General features: G+C 34.0%; 1 protein-coding gene across 4 annotated transcripts in view; it reads right to left on the bottom strand.

Moving 5' to 3' along the window:
• Positions 1-20,150, bottom strand: part of Fstl5 (follistatin like 5) — an 829,526-nt gene that overhangs the window by 374,675 nt on the left and 434,701 nt on the right. For all 4 annotated transcript variants that reach the window (XM_070012485.1, XM_070012487.1, XM_070012486.1 and 1 more), the window contains exon 6: positions 14,601-14,721. In XM_070012485.1, coding sequence (XP_069868586.1) covers positions 14,601-14,721 — 121 coding nt within the window. The remainder of the gene's footprint in view (positions 1-14,600; positions 14,722-20,150) is intronic.

The following is a 20,150-nucleotide window of genomic DNA, read 5'->3' as shown; positions in this document are numbered from 1 at the left end:
CCAACAAAGAAAATCCTGTTACACATGGAGGTGGAACAACACACTGTTGAACCACAGGAGATCATAGGAGAGATTAGAAAGGAAATTCAAATATTCATGATATTTAACAATAATGAACACACAAATCACCAGCTCCTCTGTGACACAGCAAAGGCAGTACTCAGAGGCAAGTTTATAATTCTGAGTTCCTAGATCAACAAACTGGAGAGATCTGAAACCACCAATTTAACAAAGTCTCTGAAACTCCTTGAAAGTGAGCAAAAAGCTAAACCCTAATCCAGTAGATGGAAACAAATAATAAAATTAAAGCATAATTAAATGAATTAGAATCCAGAAAAATAGAAAAAAATCAACAAAACAAAGAGTTGGCTCTTTGAAAAAAATAACAAAATTGACAGACCTTATTTAAAAAAGAAGAGAACACACCCATATAAACAAAGTTAGAGATGAGAATGATAATATCACCACAGAAACAACCAAGATTCAGAACGTTATAATGGAATACTTCCCAAATCTTTATGCTAATAAGTTGAGAATCTGTAAGAAATGGATGAATTCCTAGCAACTATTGATATGCCCAAACTAAACCAAGAAGAGTTAAACCAACTTTACAGACCCATGTGAAGCATCAAAATAGAAACAGCAATAAGAGATTTCTAACCCAAGAAAAGCCCAGGACTAGACGGATTTACTGCTGAATACTACAAGTCCTTCAAAGCAGTACTCCTCCAACTCTTCAATAAAATTGAAAGTGAAAGTTCACTACTAAAGTCCTTCTATGAAGCCATTATAATCCTAATCCCAAGACAGGCAGCGACTCATCAATGAAAGAGAAGTATAGATTCATTTCTTTGATGAACATGGATGCAAAACTTCTCAACAAAATTTTGGCCAATCAACTTCAACAATTCATCAAAAAATCATACACTATGATCAAACAGGATTCATTTAAGGGATGCAAAGCTGATTCAATATATGCAAATCAATTAATATAATTGATCGCATCAACAACAGCAAGGATAATAATCACATGATTATCTTAATAGATGCATAAAAAGCATTCTACACGATTAAATACCCTTTTATGATGAGAACTCCAGAAAAACTAGGAATACATTGAACATCCCTCAATATAATAAAGGCTGTGTATGACAAACCTACAGCCAGCATTGTACGTAATTGGGAAAAGCTGAAGCTATTTCATCCAAATTCCGGAATGAAAGAAGTATGTTCACTCTCTCCACTTCTCTTCAATTTAGTATTAGAATGCCTAGCAAGAGCAATAAGACAATATGCAAACATAAAGTGATCCAAATAGGGGAAGATGAAGTAAAACTTTCCCTTTTTGTAGATGACATGATCTTGTATTTAAAGAACCCCATGGACTCCACTCCCAAGTTACTCGAGATGATTCAAAACTTTGGCAAAGTAGCAGGATACAAAATTAACCCTCAGAAATCAATACCTTTCCTGTATGCCAATAATGAGAAGCAATTCCTTTTGTAATAGCCCCACAAAAAATTAAATACCTAGGTGTTAAGAAGTGAAGGACCTCTATGAGGAAAACTTTAAAATCCTAAAAAGAAGGAAATTAAAGCAGAATTTAGGAAGTGAAATAACCTCCCATGATCCTGGATTGGGAGGATTAGCATCATGAAAATGGCAATATTGCTAAAGGCTATCTTCAAATTCGATATGATACCTATCATTATCCCAACCCATTCTTCAAGGAAATAGAAGAAGGAATCCAAAAATTTACATGGAACAATAAAAGAAACGAATGGCAAAAATTATCCTTAGCAGAAAGAAATGGGCTAGAGGAATACCATTACCAAACTTCAAACTCTACTACAAAGCCATAGTAATCAAAAGAGCTTGGTACTGGCATAAAAACAGAACTGAGGACCAATGATATAGAATCGAAGACCGAGAAATGAACCCACAGACCTATTGCCATCTAATCTTAGATAAGGGAGCTAAAGGACAACCTTTTCAGTAAATCGTGTTGGCAAATAATACCTGTAGAAAACTAAAGCTAGACCTGAATATATCACCCTTCACCTGAATCAAGTCCAAACGGATCAAAGACCTCGAAGTCAAAGCAGACAACCTGAAAGCATTACAAGAAGGAATAGGAGAAAATCTCGACCTCCTTGGAACAGGACAAAATTTTCATAATAAAGACCCAGAAACACAACAAATCAAAGAAAGTATGGACAAATGGGATTGCATGAAACTTCAGAGCTTCTGCATAGCAAGATAAATAGAAAGCTCACAGATTGGGAGTTCTTCACTAGCTATACAACGGACTAGGGCCCTCATATCTAAAATACACTTAGTACTCAAAAAAATTAACTCCCACAAACACAAATCCTCAAAGAAATAACTACTGAATTATTAAGGGGCTAAGGACTTGGAGAGAAACGTCTCTGAAGAGGAAATAAGAATGGTCAATAGACCCGTGAAAAAACTTTCAACAACTCAAGCTATAAAAGAAATATAAATCGGGCTGGGAAGGTAGCTCAGTGGTAGAACGCTTGCCTTGCATCCATGAGGCCCTGGGATCGATTCCTCAGCACCACATAAGCAAAAAGAAAAAAAAGCCAAAAGTGGTGCTGTGGCTCAAGTGGTAGAGCACTAGCCTTGAACTGAAGAGCTGAGGGACAGTGCCCAGGCCCAGAGTTCAGGCCCACGACTGGACCCCCCCCCAAAAAAAGTAATATAAATCAAAACAACATTAACGTTAAGTCAGGTGAGGGGGGAGGATATGGGAGGGCAGGGATGATAAGGGTGAACAAAAGAGGAGGCAACAATGCTTGATAAGAAATGTACCCATTACCTTGCTCATGTAATTGTAACCCCTCTTTACGGTATTTTCACAATAGAGAAAAACTTATTAATTAAAAAAATTGAGATTCCCTCTCACCCCAGTTAGAATGCCTATAATCAAGAACTCTAATAACAAGTGCTGGAGGGGGGAACCCTACTGCGTTATTGTAAACTTGCTCAACCATTCTGGAAAGTAGTATGGAGGTTCCTCAAAACACTCCACATAGAGCTCCTCTATGACCCAGCAATCCCACTTTTGGGCATTTATCCAAATGATCACCAACAAGACCATACTAAAGCTACCAGCACAAATATGTTTATAGCAGCATTATCACCATAGCTAAGTTATGGAACCAACCCAGATGCCCCTCAGTAGATGAATAGATCAAGAAAATGTGGTATATTTATACCTTGGAATTCTATGCCTCTATCAGAAAGAATGGCATTACTCCATTTGTCAGGAAATGGAAAGACATGGAAAAATTATATTAAGTGAAGTAAGCCAGACTCAAAGAAACATAGGTCCCATGGTTTCCCTCATCTGCAATAACTAGTATATGTTTAGGACAAGTAGAAGAGGTCAAAGTCTGTAGTTTAAATCAGTTTGAAATTGTTTCAGTCTATTTATTTTCATTATTTAAAAGAACTTTTTAAAGGTAATACTTTAAATTTTCATATTGATCAGATATTGTTTCTGCTGTTCAAAATCAATTGTATTACACATATGATTTCTAAAAGTATAGTTATAGAATTTGTTTCCTTTAAATTTTGACAAAGTAAATATTATTGACACTTTACTTAGATGTCTCAAGTACAAACAACTTAGTGATAACATTATTATTAATACAAATTTAGGATTTTTTAAATCTCAAGTGTACATACTGTTCTAAAAATTGTCAGCTTTATACTTTACCAAGTTAGTTAAAAAAAATTCTCCTGAATAGTCCTCAAATTCATATATTCTTACTCAACAAATTAGACATCATCACAGGTTCATTTCTGATATTTGTTTTCTATTTGTTTTGTTTTTATTTTACCAGGCCTCTGTTTGAACTTAGGGCCTGAATGCTGTGCCTGAGCTCCTTTTCTTCTAGTCTAGCAATCTACACCTTTAGCCAGAGCTCCACTTCTGGTTTTTTTTTTTTTTCTCTTTTGAGTAATTTATTGGAGATAAGTGTATTAAAGACTTTCCTATACCAGCTGGCTTCCAAGGATGATCCTAAAATCTCAACCACTTGAGTATCTAGGATTACAGACTTGAGGCATCAGGACCCCACATGGCACACTTAACTATGAACATTTGCAGATGGTGTGTATCACTGAATGCCCGTGAACTTTGTTCAGGCAGCACTTGATGCAGAAGACTTGCCTCATTTTTAATAATATCTTTATTAATTTTAACATTTTAAAATTTCATTAGAATATATTCATATAAAATTTTATATATTCATATAAAATATTTATTAGAAATTTAAGATGAATTTAATTTTCTTACACATTATAGGCGACCATTGTTTCAAAATTTATTAAGGGTGATTCTAATGGTAGATTATGATAAAAATTTACTTATGCAGTAGCATTACATTGATACACATAAATAATAAATTAAAGGATACAATAAGAAATTTTGTCACTCTCAATGTTGAGTAATACACAACCTAATTAATTAGTAGTAAAATAATGTCAGATACACAAAGTTAATTTAATAATTAAACTATATTTTTTATTCCTTACTGAAAATAACCACATACAGACTGATAAGGGATTAACAATTTACTATGCTACTTCTTGAAATAATTTTTTACTACTCTTGAAATATCTATTAGAGAAATTTCAATGAAAACGTCATGCCTTCAATCACTATAAGGATAGTGTATGTGTATCATGTCCATCTTGTTAACCATAAGCACCTGCCTGTGTTTCTGCATTTCAGCTCACTGAGGATACCCAAGGAATCAAGAAATATCCCATTACTTTCTTAAGCACTAGATTATTCTTAGGAAATCTGTATTGTAGTATATTAATTCCCTAAGAGCCTTAAAAGATTTTTTTATTATTTAACAAACTGAATATGAAGCCTTAACCCATGTAGAATAAATGGTACAAGTTCCCTAAACATCATTTCAGTGACAATTGTTGAGCAGAAATACTTAGAGTGAAATTGTCACTCTTAAAATGAAGAGTTTCACACTGTAACATGTCTATGACTTGCATTTTTATTTTTCATAAAAGCAAGGGAAATAATTAATTTTATTAATACAACTAATTAAAATGAGAAAAATATTTTGAAACATAGTTATAGTTGGAAATGATGATTCAAATTATCACTGACAAGACTTGTGAGAGACCCTAGTATATGCTGGCCTTACACATATTGTATTGAATTCTTTTGTATTGGTATATGTGCGTGTCTGTGTAAATATTTGTGTGCATGTATGTGTGTGACTGTTGCTAAAAATATAACCCAAGTCATTGTGAATGCTAGATATGTGCTGTATTGTAGCTTTTAAACCTCTCATTTCTTTTTTTTTTTTTTTGGCTTTTTTTCAATCTTTTTTTATTATTGTGAAAATACCGTACAGAGGGGTTACAATTACATGGGCAAGATAACGAGTACATTTCTGATCAAGCATTGTTGTCTCCTCCTTTGTTTCCCCTTCACATCCTTTTCCATACTCGCCCCCCCCCCCACCAAAGTTGTAAAGTTCGTTTTTCGACATAACAACTTGTATATCTCATTATAGAAATGGGTCCACCTGTATCCCTATTTAAATGACTTGTTTTTCCCTTCCCCTCCACAAATTATAGCAACATCAAATACAGTGAAAGCAGGGGTTATACCTTGGGGGAGGGACATACAAAGCAACAAGGAAATCATCTTATAAATATGTTAGAAATAATTGCATGAAAGAAAAAAAACATTTGAATACTTTTCTTGGGGTTCATTTCCCTAACATCAACTTATCTGACCTTTTCTGCTTGACTCAGACATATACTGGTTAATGCAAATAAGGGAAACCATGGGACCTATGTTTCTTTGGGCCTGTCTTACTTCACTTAATATAATTTTTTCCAAGGCTTTCCATTTCCTAACAAATGGGGCAATGTCATTCTTTCTGATGGAGGCATAGAATTCCATTGTGTATATATACCACATTTTCTTGATCCATTCATCTACTGAGGGGCATCTGGGTTGGTTCCAGATCTTAGCTATGGTAAATAATGCTGCAATAAACATAGTTGTACTTGTAGCTTTAGTGTGGTCTTGTTTGTAAACATTTGGGTAAATGCCTGAAAGTGGGATTGCTGGGTCATAGGGGAGCTCTATGTGGAGTCTTTTGAGGAACCTCCATACTGCTTTCCAAAATGTATGGGATAGGGAGGAAAAAACTGGAAGTGAGAGAAGGGGTGACATAATCCATAAGTAAATATACTTTTTGTCTGTCTTATGTAACTGTATAATCCCTCTGATCTTAGCATTTTCAAATAAAAGTAATAAAAATATCTAAATATAAAAAGATTTTAAAATAAATAAGTAATATATATGAATAACATTTTTCCTTGAATAATCTTTCAAATAGATGTTTTTAAGGAAATAATGATAGCCAAGTAATTATAATACACTGAGTAATTGCATGTTATTTTAAAAATAAGACAAAATTGTCATATCAAATAATGATAACCACCAAAAGAATGGTATTTCGGTATATTTATTAATAATATATCCCAATATTTGATTGATTAAAGTCAATTAAAAGATATCTTGAGTAAATAGTCTATATATCTATCTATATATACAGAAAGAGAGCAAGAGAGAGAGAAAGGGAGTTAGAGAGATATTCAAGCTATGTTCTACATATATGTGTATTTATGTACATGTATATCTAAAAATAATTTTATTGGACACACACTACTGTAAAGTGGCTAGAATTCAGTTGAGAATAAAAGCTAATTCTCTATTTGATTTTTAAGCCATTTAATTTTCTCCTTTAAGTAGAGCAACAAAAAAAACACACTTTAAAAAGTTATGAAATTTTGATCATCAATAAAGCATATAATGCTTTATTAAAATTTTAATTTGTAATTTGATTAAGAAGTTTGAAAATTTATAAGCCCATCTCTCATTTTTATTAAACACTCGCATCTTCTAATTCCTATGTGAAATTTCAATTTCGTATTGTACCTGACTATAAACATGTAATTTTACTATGAATATGGTAAAGATAGAGATCCCTTTAACTGAGAGATCACACTACTAGTTACTAATATGAAAGAAATAATAGATAAAAATTGAAATTTCAGCAAAAATTTTCTAAGTATTATCTTCAAGTTTAATTTGTTCAAACATATAAACATTTATTGATTAAACGTGCACGATCACGATGAGAGCTCCACTGAGGGTCAACCACTCTAAAATACTTCTTTGTAATTTGGAAGATTCAAATGAAATATTTTTGCTTAAAAGCATACCTGTCCAAGTACAGGTGGTTCTTGCATGTCATTCTAGTTACTCAGGAAGCTGAAATCATGATTTTAAGTCACCCTGGGATGTCTGTAAGACTCTTTTCTGGAACAACTTCCTAAAAGAGTTGATGGTGGAGCTGTCGCTCAATTGTAGAGAGCCAGTTCTTTTCAAAAATGCTTAAGGACAGGTCCTAAGTTCAAGCCTGTGCACACTAGCACATGTATACACACACACACACACACACACACACACACACACACACACACACACCAAAAACAAGATAATACAAACAAAACAAAACCAAGAAAAGATGTGTGATCTTATATGTTTAAAATTTAGTTAATTTTCTATTTATAATAACATTTTATAGGTAATTTATTTGGTGGATATCTTTCCCCCTGTGATATTAATAAATAGAGCAGACTCTAATGAAGTGATTTTCATCTAAAAATATGTTTAATAAATTCTTCCAGACTAAATTTTAGAGAAATATAAAGCAATTAATAATTGAATTATTACATGCTCTATTCAACTTGTCTTTAAAGTGTTAAAAAATGATCAAAATTTAATCTCATTAGTAAAAAGAACATTTGCAAATGTATCATATTTTAAATTTAAGTTAAAGAGAGAATGTGGTATGCCTGAATTCAATCACTTAACATAGAGATCTTTACTTCTAAGGGCTTTTGGAATATATTTTAGTGATTTTGGAGCCCAAGAAAGGTGTCAAGGAAAGAAGTTACTAAGTAACAGACTCTTCTGTGCTATGGCACATATTACATAATGAATAACTAAAGAAGAGTAGGTGATTGTGTACATAGAGTAGTGATAGAATATAGAAACTTCAATCATCCTGATTTGTTTAGGGAATAGCACATACATGTACTCAAATATCACATTGAATTATGCAAATGAATATCTATTAATTAAAATAAATGTGATAAAATTTGTAAGCACATATTTAAGTGGAGATAAACATTGCAATTTGATCTTGCACACTGCAAACATGTCTACAATTACAATTTTCAGAATAAAATGAAATATGGTAACAATTTGGTACCAATCTTCAGTAACTGTAGCCTGAAGATACTTGCTCCAGCAAAAATTTAGGTGGAGTCTTGCATAGTGAAGCCAAGGAACAGGAGCTAATGAAGAAACCCCAACCAACTTAAGCTAACTTACTTCTCTCTGGTTCTTTAAGTACTGATACTTACCATCTGTACCATCACTTTTAACCTTTGATGGAAATATTATTAATTCTTATCTCTAAATCCTGCTATTGGGGTTGGGAAGTTGGCTTAGAAGTAGAGTATTTAACCTCACATGCATGAGGCCCTGGGTTCAATTCCTCAGCAGCACATAAGCAGGAAAAAGCCAGAAGTAGCACTGTGGCTCAAGTGGTAGAGCAATACCCTTGAGCTGAAGAGCTGAGGGAAAGCACCCAAGCCCAGAGTTCAGCCCCACAACTGACAAAAAAACACAAATCCTGCTATTTTTCTCAAAGATTTTTTATACATTAGTGATCTAATATCTATAAAGGTTAATGTAATATTCTTTTCTTATTTCTGCTGTTAATAAATGGTCCCAATAAGTAATAATTTAGAATAACAATTGTGATTTCCTAGAAAAATGAATTTTTTCCATATAAATGTAATTATCAAATCTATACTCCATTAAGAACTGTTTTATATGAAGAACAATGACATTTCAAATATAATCATTAAGCTCTGTGACTTTAAATAACTTTTTTAAATTTTAGAATCTTAGTTATCTCTTACTTAGAATATAAGAGTCATAGGGATCTTAGACAATTAGTGTAAAAACATTGTCTTCTTTGGAATTTTTCTACGCCTAAGATTATTAAGCCATTGTTACAGATTTAAACTGCTTTTATATACGTAGGTAATTGAATTATTCTAGGGTGAAGAGGTGGGTTTCAGAAGACAGGAAATTATATTTTTGAGTTTAAAAATGTTCCAAGTAGCTGGGTGTTGGTGGCTCATGGCTGTAATCCTAGCTACTCAGGAAGCTGAGATCTGAGGATCACAGTTCAGAGCCTGCTCATGCAAGAAAGCTCATGAGACTCTTATCTTCAATAAACCACCAGAAAACCATAAGTGGCACTGTGGCTCAAGTGGTAGAGTGCTAGCTTTGAGCTGAAGAGCCCAGGGACAATGTTCAGGCCCAGAGTTCAAGCCTTCTGACCGACCAAAAAAACGTGCCAGGCCCAGTATCTCCAGCATATAATCATAACTTTTTGAGAGATAAAGATTGAAGGAGTGTGGTGCTTTAAAGCCAGCCTGAACATAAAAGGTAATAACACAACAATAACTAGGCATGATGGAACACACAAGTCATCTTAGGCTACAGAGGAATCACAATGCCTGGGTGTAGTGTCACTTGACATCCCAGTGAGGTCAGAAAGCACAATAAGAAGATCAAAGTCCAAACCAGCTTCATGAATACAGCAATACCCTATTTCAAAAATAATTAACATGATAAAGGGGCTATCATAATGACATAATTAGTCGGGTGTCATCTTATTTAGCATGAAGCCATGGGTTCAAACTCCAGTACTAGGAAGAAAAAACATAGTGTCCTTTGCTTTGCAGAAACTTATTTGATACAGCCTCATTTATGAAGTCTTTCTTTGATTTGCTGTTTCTGAATTTTTACTCAGAAAATTTCCACCTGTGCCCAGGAGCCCTAATGTTTTCCCTATTCTTCCCAAAATAGTTTTAGGCTTTCCAGTCTTACCTTGATGTCTTTAATCCATTTTGAATTGATGTTGGTGATTCTGCATGTGGATATCTAGTCTTGCCAGCACCAATTTTTGAAGAGGCTATCTTTTGTCCAGCTTATATTCTGGGGTCCCTTATCAAATATTTAGTGGTGGTAGGTCTGTGAATTTATTTCTGGGCCTTCTATTCTGTTCCATTCGTCTTCAATCCTGTCTTAATGCCGGTAACAAGCTGTTTTCATTAATCTGGCTCTGTAGTAGAGTATGAAATTTATTATTGTTATTCTTCCAGCACTATTCTGCCTGTTAAGGATTGCTTTTGCTATTCAGGGTCTTTTGCTCTCCCATATGAAGTTTTTTTACATTGCTTTCTCTATCTTGTTGAATAATGTTATTGGGATTTTGATGGCATTGCATTAAATGTATAAATTGCTGTGGACAGTATTGCCATTTCCATGATTTTAATTATTCCAATAATTAACAATAAGAAGCATGGAAGGTTTTTCCATTTCCTTAAGACTTCTTCAGTTTTCACTGTAGAAATCTTTTACATTTTTGCTTAATTCACAAGTATTTTATTTTTGTTGATGTCATTGCAAATAGAGTTGGTCACCTGATTTCAATCTTTGCTGGCATACAAAATAATTTACTGGTGTTTATTTTGGGTTGATTTTATACTCTGTAACTTTACCAACATTTTGAATTACCTTGAATAGCTTAACAAATGAGTCTATAGGGGATTTTTAATACAGGATCATGTCATTTGCAGAAAGGGATAGTTTTATTCATATTTCCCTATGTGGATCCCCTTTATGTTTTATTCTTGCTAGGAATTCGGGTACTATATTGAAGAGGAGTGGAAAGAGTGGACAACCTGCCTCATTCCCAATTTTAGTTTTTCACTATCAAGAGTAAATTTGGCTGTAGGCTTTACATACACAATCTTCATTATATTGAGGAATGTTCCAAACACAAAAGACAGCCTACAGAATGGGAGAAAGCTTTGCCAACAACAGATCAGACAATGGCTTAATATCTAGAATATACAGAAAACTTAAAATTAAAGTCTCAAAAGAAAACAACCTGATTAATAAATGTGCTAATGAGTTAAAGAGAGTCTTCTCAGAAGGAGTAAAAATAGCTATAGACACATGAATAAACATTCAACATGTCAGGCTATAAAGGAAATACAATCTGGGTGTCAGTGGCTCACACCTGTAATCCTAGCTACTCAGGAGGCTGAGATCTGAGGATCGTGGTTCAAGGCCAGTCTGGGCAGGAAAGTCTATGACTTTCTTATCTCCAATTAACTACCAGAAAACCCAAAGTGGTGCTGTGGCTCAAGTGGTAGAGAGCTCACCTTGAGCTGAAGAGCTGAGGGACAGTGCCTAGGCCCACAGTTTAAGCCCCATGACCGACAAAAAACAAAAGGAAATTCAAATCAAAACATTGAAATTTCACCTCACCACAGTTACAATGACCATTTTCAATAAAACAAATGATAACAGATGTTGGTGTTGATCAGCCAAAAGGAACTTTTATACACTGTTAATGGGGATGTAAGCTTGGTCAGCTACTCTGGGAAGGAGTGTGGAGGTTCCTCAAAACTACTTTATAATCCAGCTATTCCACTCCTGAGCATGAACCCAAAAGATTACAAACCAAGATACACTAAAAACACCAGCACAACTATGTTGATTACTCCACTATTTATTGTTGTCAAGTGTGGAATCAGCCCAGATTCCCCTCAATAGATGCATGGATCAAGAAAATGTGGTCTATTTACCCAATAGAATATTTCTTATTCATCAGAAAGAATGATACTGTGGGATTTATAAAGAAATAAAAAGATTTGTTAAAACATTATGTCAAGTGAAGCAAGTCAGGCCCAGAGAGTCAAAAGACTGGTATTTTCTCTATTATTTAGAAGCTAGATTTAGCTGAAACCAACTTAAGTACATTAGGCTATATGCAAGTGTATGCAGATATATTAACTGAAATATGGTAGATTCAAGGGAGATCTCAAACATTGTAAGTCCTTAGAAAGCCAAAATCAAAATTTAGCAAGATAAAGCATCAGGAAGTGGGTGCTCAAAAGGGATGCGGGGAGGGGTGAAGTAGAATGAGGTGGGAGAATAAAGAGGAGAAGAAGGGTAAAATGCAGACCAGAATCCAATGTATTTTCTATAAAATTAAGGAGAAGGGTACAGATGAGTAGGGGGAGATGGTTGAAAATTTTGAAAGGGGTGACATTAATCAACGTATGTTATATTTCTAAACTGCATTGTAAAATAGCAACTCCTTTGTACAACTACTTAAAGGTAATTTAAATATTAAAAAACAAAATTATAAAATAAAGTATGCAAGAAACAAAGGAAATAATAGTAATAAAAAGTCTATTTTAAGAAAGTTTCAACTCCAGAATGTGAAATGTCCTCCTCATCTATGTTCCTTCTTTTATTTACCTTTGATCATCACACAGACTTCAAATCTACTCATTCTGAAGACTGATTCAATTGCTACTACCTTACTTTCTCAACTCAGCATTTTAAATACATTTCCAATAACATCTATGTCTTCTATCTTGCATGTTTTTACTAAATAAAATATACTATAGTGCCATACAAAATATACTAAAATACACTGTTATGTATATAGATATATGTATATGTGTACGTGGGTGTATGTTTTTCTCACAAAATGAAGATCTGTCTCTCAGTCTATCTGCTTATCTGATCAACAAAAGACTCCTTGCTACTCCAAGAAAAGTTTGATGGTAAACAAGTGGACATTGACAATTACTTGAAATGATGTTAACTATAAACTCATGATATATTTTCTCATTTATCTACACTTTAGTTTCTTCATCTGAACATAGAATAATAAAGCTGCTTCATTTTCCTAATTTTAAAATAATAGTCTTGTATATTAGTTAAAGGATTAATTATTTCTTGTTATGAGCTTTTCATTCCAGGATTGAGTGAAAATGAAATTTTATTAAATATTAACTGTCTGCAATTTCCTTCAACTAAAAAGTGTACAAATTGGCCAGGTGCTGGTGGCTCACACCTTTAATCCTAGCTACTCAGGAGGCTGAGATCTGAGGATCATGGTTCAAAGCCAGCCCAGGCAGGAAAGTTCGTGAGACTCTTATCTCCAATAAATTACTAGGAAACCGGAATTGGCTCTGTGGCTCAAATGGTAGAGTGCTTGCCTTGAGCTGAAGAGCACAGCAACAGCACCCAGGCCCAGAGTTCAAGTCCCATGACCGACCAAAAAAAAAAGTGTACAAACTTACCAATTTCTCATCTATTAGTTTGTATCCAATAGTGTATAAACCAAGTTTAACAAAAACCTATGTAAGAAAATTATATTTCTATAAATATTATAAAAATAGTAGATTTAAATGACTTTCCAGTTTTAGTCAAATGATAGATTACAAGTTGCCAAAGGCCTCTATAGAAACTTTTTAATACAAGAACATATTTTATTTTCACACACACACACAAACACACACACACACACACACACACACACACACACACGGCCTGGGGTGGCCTCTGAACTCAATCTAAGTAGCTAGTATTATAAAACACTGGCTTTTTTGATTACTTTCAAATATCAACTAGTTAATTTATATTTTTCTGCCTCTCTCTTGAACAGAGTTCCTAATTCTTCACTTTTCATTTTGTGGTTTGTGATCTTTCTCTTGAATTCTTCTTCTTTTTTTTTTTTTTTTTGTCGGTCGTGGGGCTTGAACTCTGGGCCTGAGCGCTGTCCCTGCACTCTTCAGTTCAAGGCTAGCACTCTACCACTTGAGCTACAGTGCCACTTCCAGTTTTCTGCTGGTTTATTGGAGATAAGAGTTTCACGGACTCTCCTGCCCCAGCTGGCTTTGAACCGTGATCCTCAGATCTCAGCCTCCTGAGTAGCTAGGATTACAGGCATGAGCCACAGGCGCCCGGCTTGAATTATTCTTAATAAATAACTTGACAGAAAATGTATGTTAGCCAATCATTGTCAAAACTTTGCTCTTTCAAGTATAATTAGGCAATATCTAGATACATTAAGCAACTCAAACATACATAAATTATTTCAAAGTACTTTCATGTCAATAACATTATTCATTTTAATGAATGCAAGAGCAAATGCAAAGACTAATAGCTTGAAATATTCACAACCTCTACTTGTTAATTCATTTTACTTTCTCAGTAATCTTACAAAGTCACTACAAAAATAAATTATTTATCATGCATGGTGACATGGGTCAAGTGTTGCTCCCACTTCTTCGTAGGTAACTTTGAAAGTAGCCCTGTGAAACCATTGCCATTTCTTCCTCAGGACTCAGTGAGATCCATGCATAACAAAGTCATGAATGTATCAGTGATTGTTTGTTTTAGGGCTACTAGCTATCTTTGACTATACATACTTCTGGGGTCACCAAAATGTTATTTCTACCAATTTGATCACTTATAGCCAGAAATACCTTGTAGTTTTAAGCTCATTATAACATATCATATTGATAAGGCAACATGAAAAAAATTAGACATTGAATCATATACTCACGGAATGCTCTGTAAAATTCTTCAAGTGCCAGGTGCTTGTCAGTATTGAAATCATCATACTTCAGTAGATCATACAGGGTGCATTCAGAAAGATCCTTGCCTATTTCTTCCTGCTTTATCACCTGACAAGAAAAATTTTACCAGACTTTAATATTTGTATCACAAATACTGGTCTAATAAAATTAATTATATATAACAATGACATAAAAATTGGTTTTAAATATGAGTGGACCGAAGGCATGGTCAAAATGGTAGAGGGTCTGCATACCAAAGGACCTGGGTTCTCTGGAATAGCCAGATAAAAAGATAAAATAAATAAATAAATAAATAATAAAATTTAAAAACTGAATGAATGAAAAAAAAACAAAATAAATATGTACTTCAACAAAGAAAAAAAGAATCAACCTAGTGAAAGTCCAGGTTTTTATTTACAGAACAATTATTTGTAACCATTTCAATGACAACATTAATTTATGTATGAACTTACTTAGAATTTCATCTAAACCTTGTAATACGAAAGTCTGACACTGGTACTGAACATTTGTATTTCACTCTCCTACATTACTCCATTACTCAAGTAAATATTTCTACAGGAAAATCATACCATGTGTCTCAATGACCTGTGTCAAGATAAAACAGTGCTTTTTCTTCATACTACTTGGAAAAATTGAAGTTAGAATTGTTCTGCCTCTACCTCCTCCCCAGCTGAAATTTCAGTCATTTGGGATTATGCGTACTTTCATTGTCACAAAAGGGCTATTAAGCAAATGATTGTTTCTAAGATCCAGATATAATTGATTCATCAATTGATGATGAAAATCTACCCAAGCATGGGTGAGGAAATAATCAAATTTCTTTTTTATTGGCTGCTCAGTCCATGGACTGTGGCTATAGTTTTTTGACAGTCTATTGATTTTTTTCTGTAATAAAACAGCTCCCCACAATTTTTTCAGACAATCCTGTCGATTTATTTGACTAGTTGAATAACTGTGCCCAACAGCATTCAGTCTTTTTCACATTTTCCAACATTCAGAGGAAGTCATTCATATTGTTTGAAACTGGACAGCACAGTTTATTGCTTTGTTTTGTTTTCAAAATGGTGGGGTGCCAAGCATCAGTGGTTCCCAAATGTAATCTTACCTACTCTAAAGACTAAGCTCTGTGGATTGATGTTCAATGGTAATCCAGGTATACAAACTGAAGATTCTTATTCTCAATTAACCACCAAAAATCAGGAAATGGGGCTGTGTCGCAAGTAGTAGAACCTCTCTGCCTTGAGCAAAAAAAAAAATTAAACCCAAGAAGGAGTATGAGGTCCTGAATTCAAGCTCTAGTATAGGCACACATACACACACACAGAAGTGATAGAGCATATCACATAAGTGATATAGCATAGTCTCTGAAGTTAGCCAGAGGTATCTTATACAGTTAAGTGTAACATTCAACACATTTGTATACTTTTAAAACACAATGTAAAATACAAACGTTATTCTTCTTAGACTATGTCTCTTGAGATAATTCACTGCAGCCTATGTAAGCTGTGTGTGTTCACAGCAGTCTGTCATTTGAGTAAATCACATCATTATATCATCACATCATTATATCAATGATTATATCAATTAAATTGCTGATACCATTTTCTAAGTCTCTTTGGACACTTTTGAAGTGAAATTGTAATGAGCTTTTAGATTATTATCTTTAGTAGTTGTATAAAGAAGTTGCCATTTAACAAAGCAGTGAATACAATACATCATCACAGTCACTCCTTTCAACATTTTCATCCATCCAGCCAGACCCACCCCTTCCCTTATTTTTCTTATTTTTGAAGCATATAAATTGAATTCTTGACTGTGATCTTCTCCTCCTCCTCTTCATCTATACCTTCCCCTTTGATCCTACCCTATCTCTTCTAAGTACCTGTTTCCTGATTCTTATTTGCTAAGCTTTGAATTTACCTAAGAATTACACTATTTGAGTATTTACCATATTGTAATCACTTGAATACCACCTAGCATGTTTACTTGTAGGTTTAGAGATTAATTCTACATTCTACATATGAGGGAAAACTTTGTCTCTCTGGGCTTGACTTATATTTTTTAAAATATAATATTTCCATTCTATAGTGCATTTTTATTCACTCATGTGAATATTCCAAGTTGTGCTACATTGTTCATCCATGAACGGTGGGGATATCTGAAGATGGAGCTCTGTGCATGGACCCCTGGTAATTGGTTATTCTGGTGCCTCTCTAGATACCTCAGCCACAACATAAAATAAGAGTAGGTACGCCGATTAAAAGAACCCATATAACGGAGTGATTTCGCTATTCTTGTGTAGAGTATTCACATTTTACTGGCTAAATTTATATTTGCTACCTTGAGGTAGGGAAATCAAAATTTATGTGATCTATATACTTCTTATAATCATACTTTGTGGCTGGGGAGTATTGCAACTTAGTTCATAAAATCCAGCTGGAGAGATTAACAGAAGTATCAAAATTCTGGAGCCATTTCTCTAAGAGCCTGTGGGGAAGCAAAATCTTGCTTCTCTATTTAAAAAGCAAGTTTACTCTCAGTCTTTTCCCATCTATAACTGGATTGAATACACAAAGTGGTTTTTCTAGATGTTGTATTATCTAACCCAACTGTGTGTTTCCTAAAGATTTGAATTTCTGGAATTGAGTAATTAGAATTTTGATACCAGAATTTGGTCATGTATGTTGGTAATATTTAGTGACTCCTATTCTCATAGTAATTTGTAAATAGCAATAAAGGAGAATTTGGCCAAGTCTCATCCTTTATTTTTTAATTTACTTCAGTCAAAATTGTGTATTAGTCCAAGAGAATGAGCTTGTAAAATTTTCCCTTTGCTGGCTCTTGGCATGTTATTTGCTAAGGTGGCAATTATCAGTTTTGCTAATATAATTTTAATACCCTAAAAATTATTAATCATAATAATACAGTTTTCTTATATCTTGAGTATGAAAAATGCTTTTTTAATAACTTTTTAAAAATAGAGTATTGTAAATTCAAGCAAGAATAATCAGGCAAAAACGAATAAACTCAGAGGCATCACACTGGAAAGAATGGCATAAATCATCCCTGTATAAAGACAGTACACTTCCACATAAAGAGAATCCCAAAACATTAAACAAAAAAAGAATTACAGGTAAATTGAGTAAAGTTCCATAATATAAAGTAAATTTATGAAAAAGAAATACAATGCATCAATATACCAATAACAAATTATATGAAAAAGCAAACAAAGAAGTAATCATATTTTTATTGTCACCAATAACAGTGCTTAAAAAAATTCAACTGAAGGGTGAAAAACTTCTTTACAATAAAATCTATAAAATTTAATAAATGAAAACGTGACTGGATGTGGTGCTGTACTGCAATAATCTACACTACTTACAGAGATAAAGCCAACCTGAAGAAAAGTTTCTGTGAGACTCTTATGTCCAATTAATTAAAAAAGTAGTAGAACTGTGGCTCAAACTGGTAGAGTGGTAGCTTTCATCAAAAAAGCTCAGGGACAGTGCCCAGGCTCTGAGTACAAGTCCCATGACTGACTAAAACACACACACACACACACACACACACACACACACACACACACACACATACACACACACACACACACACACACACACACACACACACACACACACACACACACAGAGGCTTAGAGGCATAGCTCAGAAAGTAGCATTCTGGTGGAGAAAGCATGAGGCCCTAAGTTTAGTCCTTAGTATGAGAGAGAGTGTGAGAGAGAGAGAGAGAGAGAGAGAGAAAGAGAGAGAGAGAGAGAGAGAGAGAGAGAGAGAGAGAGAGAGAGAGAGAGAGAGAGAGAGAGACCCATTAAATTTCACTTTAAAAATGAAAAATAAGTACAAAATGTCATGTCAAAACCAGCTTTACAATGTCGGTGTGGGGGGGGGGAGGGGGGTAAAATTGGGTGGGGGGAGGGGGGAGGCGGGGAAGGGAAGTGAAGGGTAAACAAAGGAGGAGGCTGCAATGCTTGGTAAGAAATGTATGCATTATCTTGCCCATGTAATTGTAGCCCCTCTGTACAGTATGTTCTCAAATAAAATAAAATACATTTAAAAAAAAATGAAAAATAAATGATCAATGTCTAAGGATTAAGAGTTTCCAATTTTTTAGTGTTCCTATATCTAAAAATGATCTATAGTTTCAAAGCGATCTCTATCAAAATACAATGACCTTATTCACAAAAGTATAAAAACAATCCCACAGTTCATGTGGAAACAAATCACATATATACATACACATATACATACACACACACACACACACACACACACACACAAGCAGGCCAAAACAATCTAACATAAGAACAAAGCAGCAAATTACTTTAAGATAAATACGTGTTTTAAAGATATACTGCAAAGCTGTATAAATCAAAACATCATGGTATAGTAGGCAGACACAAAAAACCAATGGAACAGAATAAACAGCCTACTGGAAAACCCATGTATCTCTAGTCAAGTGATCTATGAAAATTTTCTCAGAACATGTGTAGGAGAAATGACAATCTCTTCAGTAAAGATTGCCAGGAATATTTGTTATTTATACATGGAGGAATGAAATCAGAACTGTCTCTCCCATTTCAAAAATAATCTCAAGTGAGATTATGAATTTAAAATGATGAAAGTACAGAACAAAATACTTCATGATATTCCAATTGTCAAGGACTGTTGTTTAGACCCTGAAAACACAGAAAGCTCAAACAAATGGAGACAACTTAGACTTCCCAATGCAAATAGTTTCTGCACAGAAAAAGAAATCATTAGCACACCAAAAGAAGTGTTTACAAAATATACATCTGATAAAGATTTAATGTTCGAATTACACAATGAACTTTCACAAGTCATCAGGAAAATTCTGAAAATGGCCAGTAAACCTACAACAACATTTCTAAAAGAAACCCTGAAAATGGCCAATGGGCCTGCAAGAATCTTATTATCACTGATCATAAGGAAAATAGAAAGACTCAGTAAAAATAAATAAATAAAAATAACACAAAGTTAATATTGAATATAATACAATGTAATCATGTATTGAAACATTATCCATCGTCTGCAAATATGTAAAGTATTAATAGTGTAAAAAATGAAATGTAAAAAAAAATAAAAATAAATGTAAAAAAATAAATAAAAAAGTCTAAAAAAAATGAAATGTTTGGGGCTGAGAAGGTGTCTCAGTGGTAAAGTGCTTGCCTTGCATGCATGAGGCCTGGATTTGATTCCTCAGCCCCACATAAGCAGAAAAAGCTGGGAATAGTGTTGTGGCTCAAGTGGTAGAGCGCTAGCCTTGAGCTGAAGAGCTGAGGGACTGTCCCCAGGCCCTGAGTTCAGGCACCATAATTCACAAAAAAGAAATGAAATATTTGAAAAGTTGCTCCCATGAAAAATGCTATTTACTGAGGTCAGAGCACACACACACACACACTCACACATATATATATACACATACGTGTGCATGTGTATTTGTATTATACATGCATACATATTTATTTAGTTATGTGT

The sequence above is a fragment of the Dipodomys merriami genome, unplaced genomic scaffold (assembly GCF_024711535.1).
Source record: "Dipodomys merriami isolate MVZ:Mamm:240054 unplaced genomic scaffold, mDipMer1.0.p SCAF_9, whole genome shotgun sequence".
NCBI lineage: Eukaryota > Metazoa > Chordata > Mammalia > Rodentia > Heteromyidae > Dipodomys > Dipodomys merriami.
This window is presented reverse-complemented; position numbering and strand designations above follow the sequence as displayed.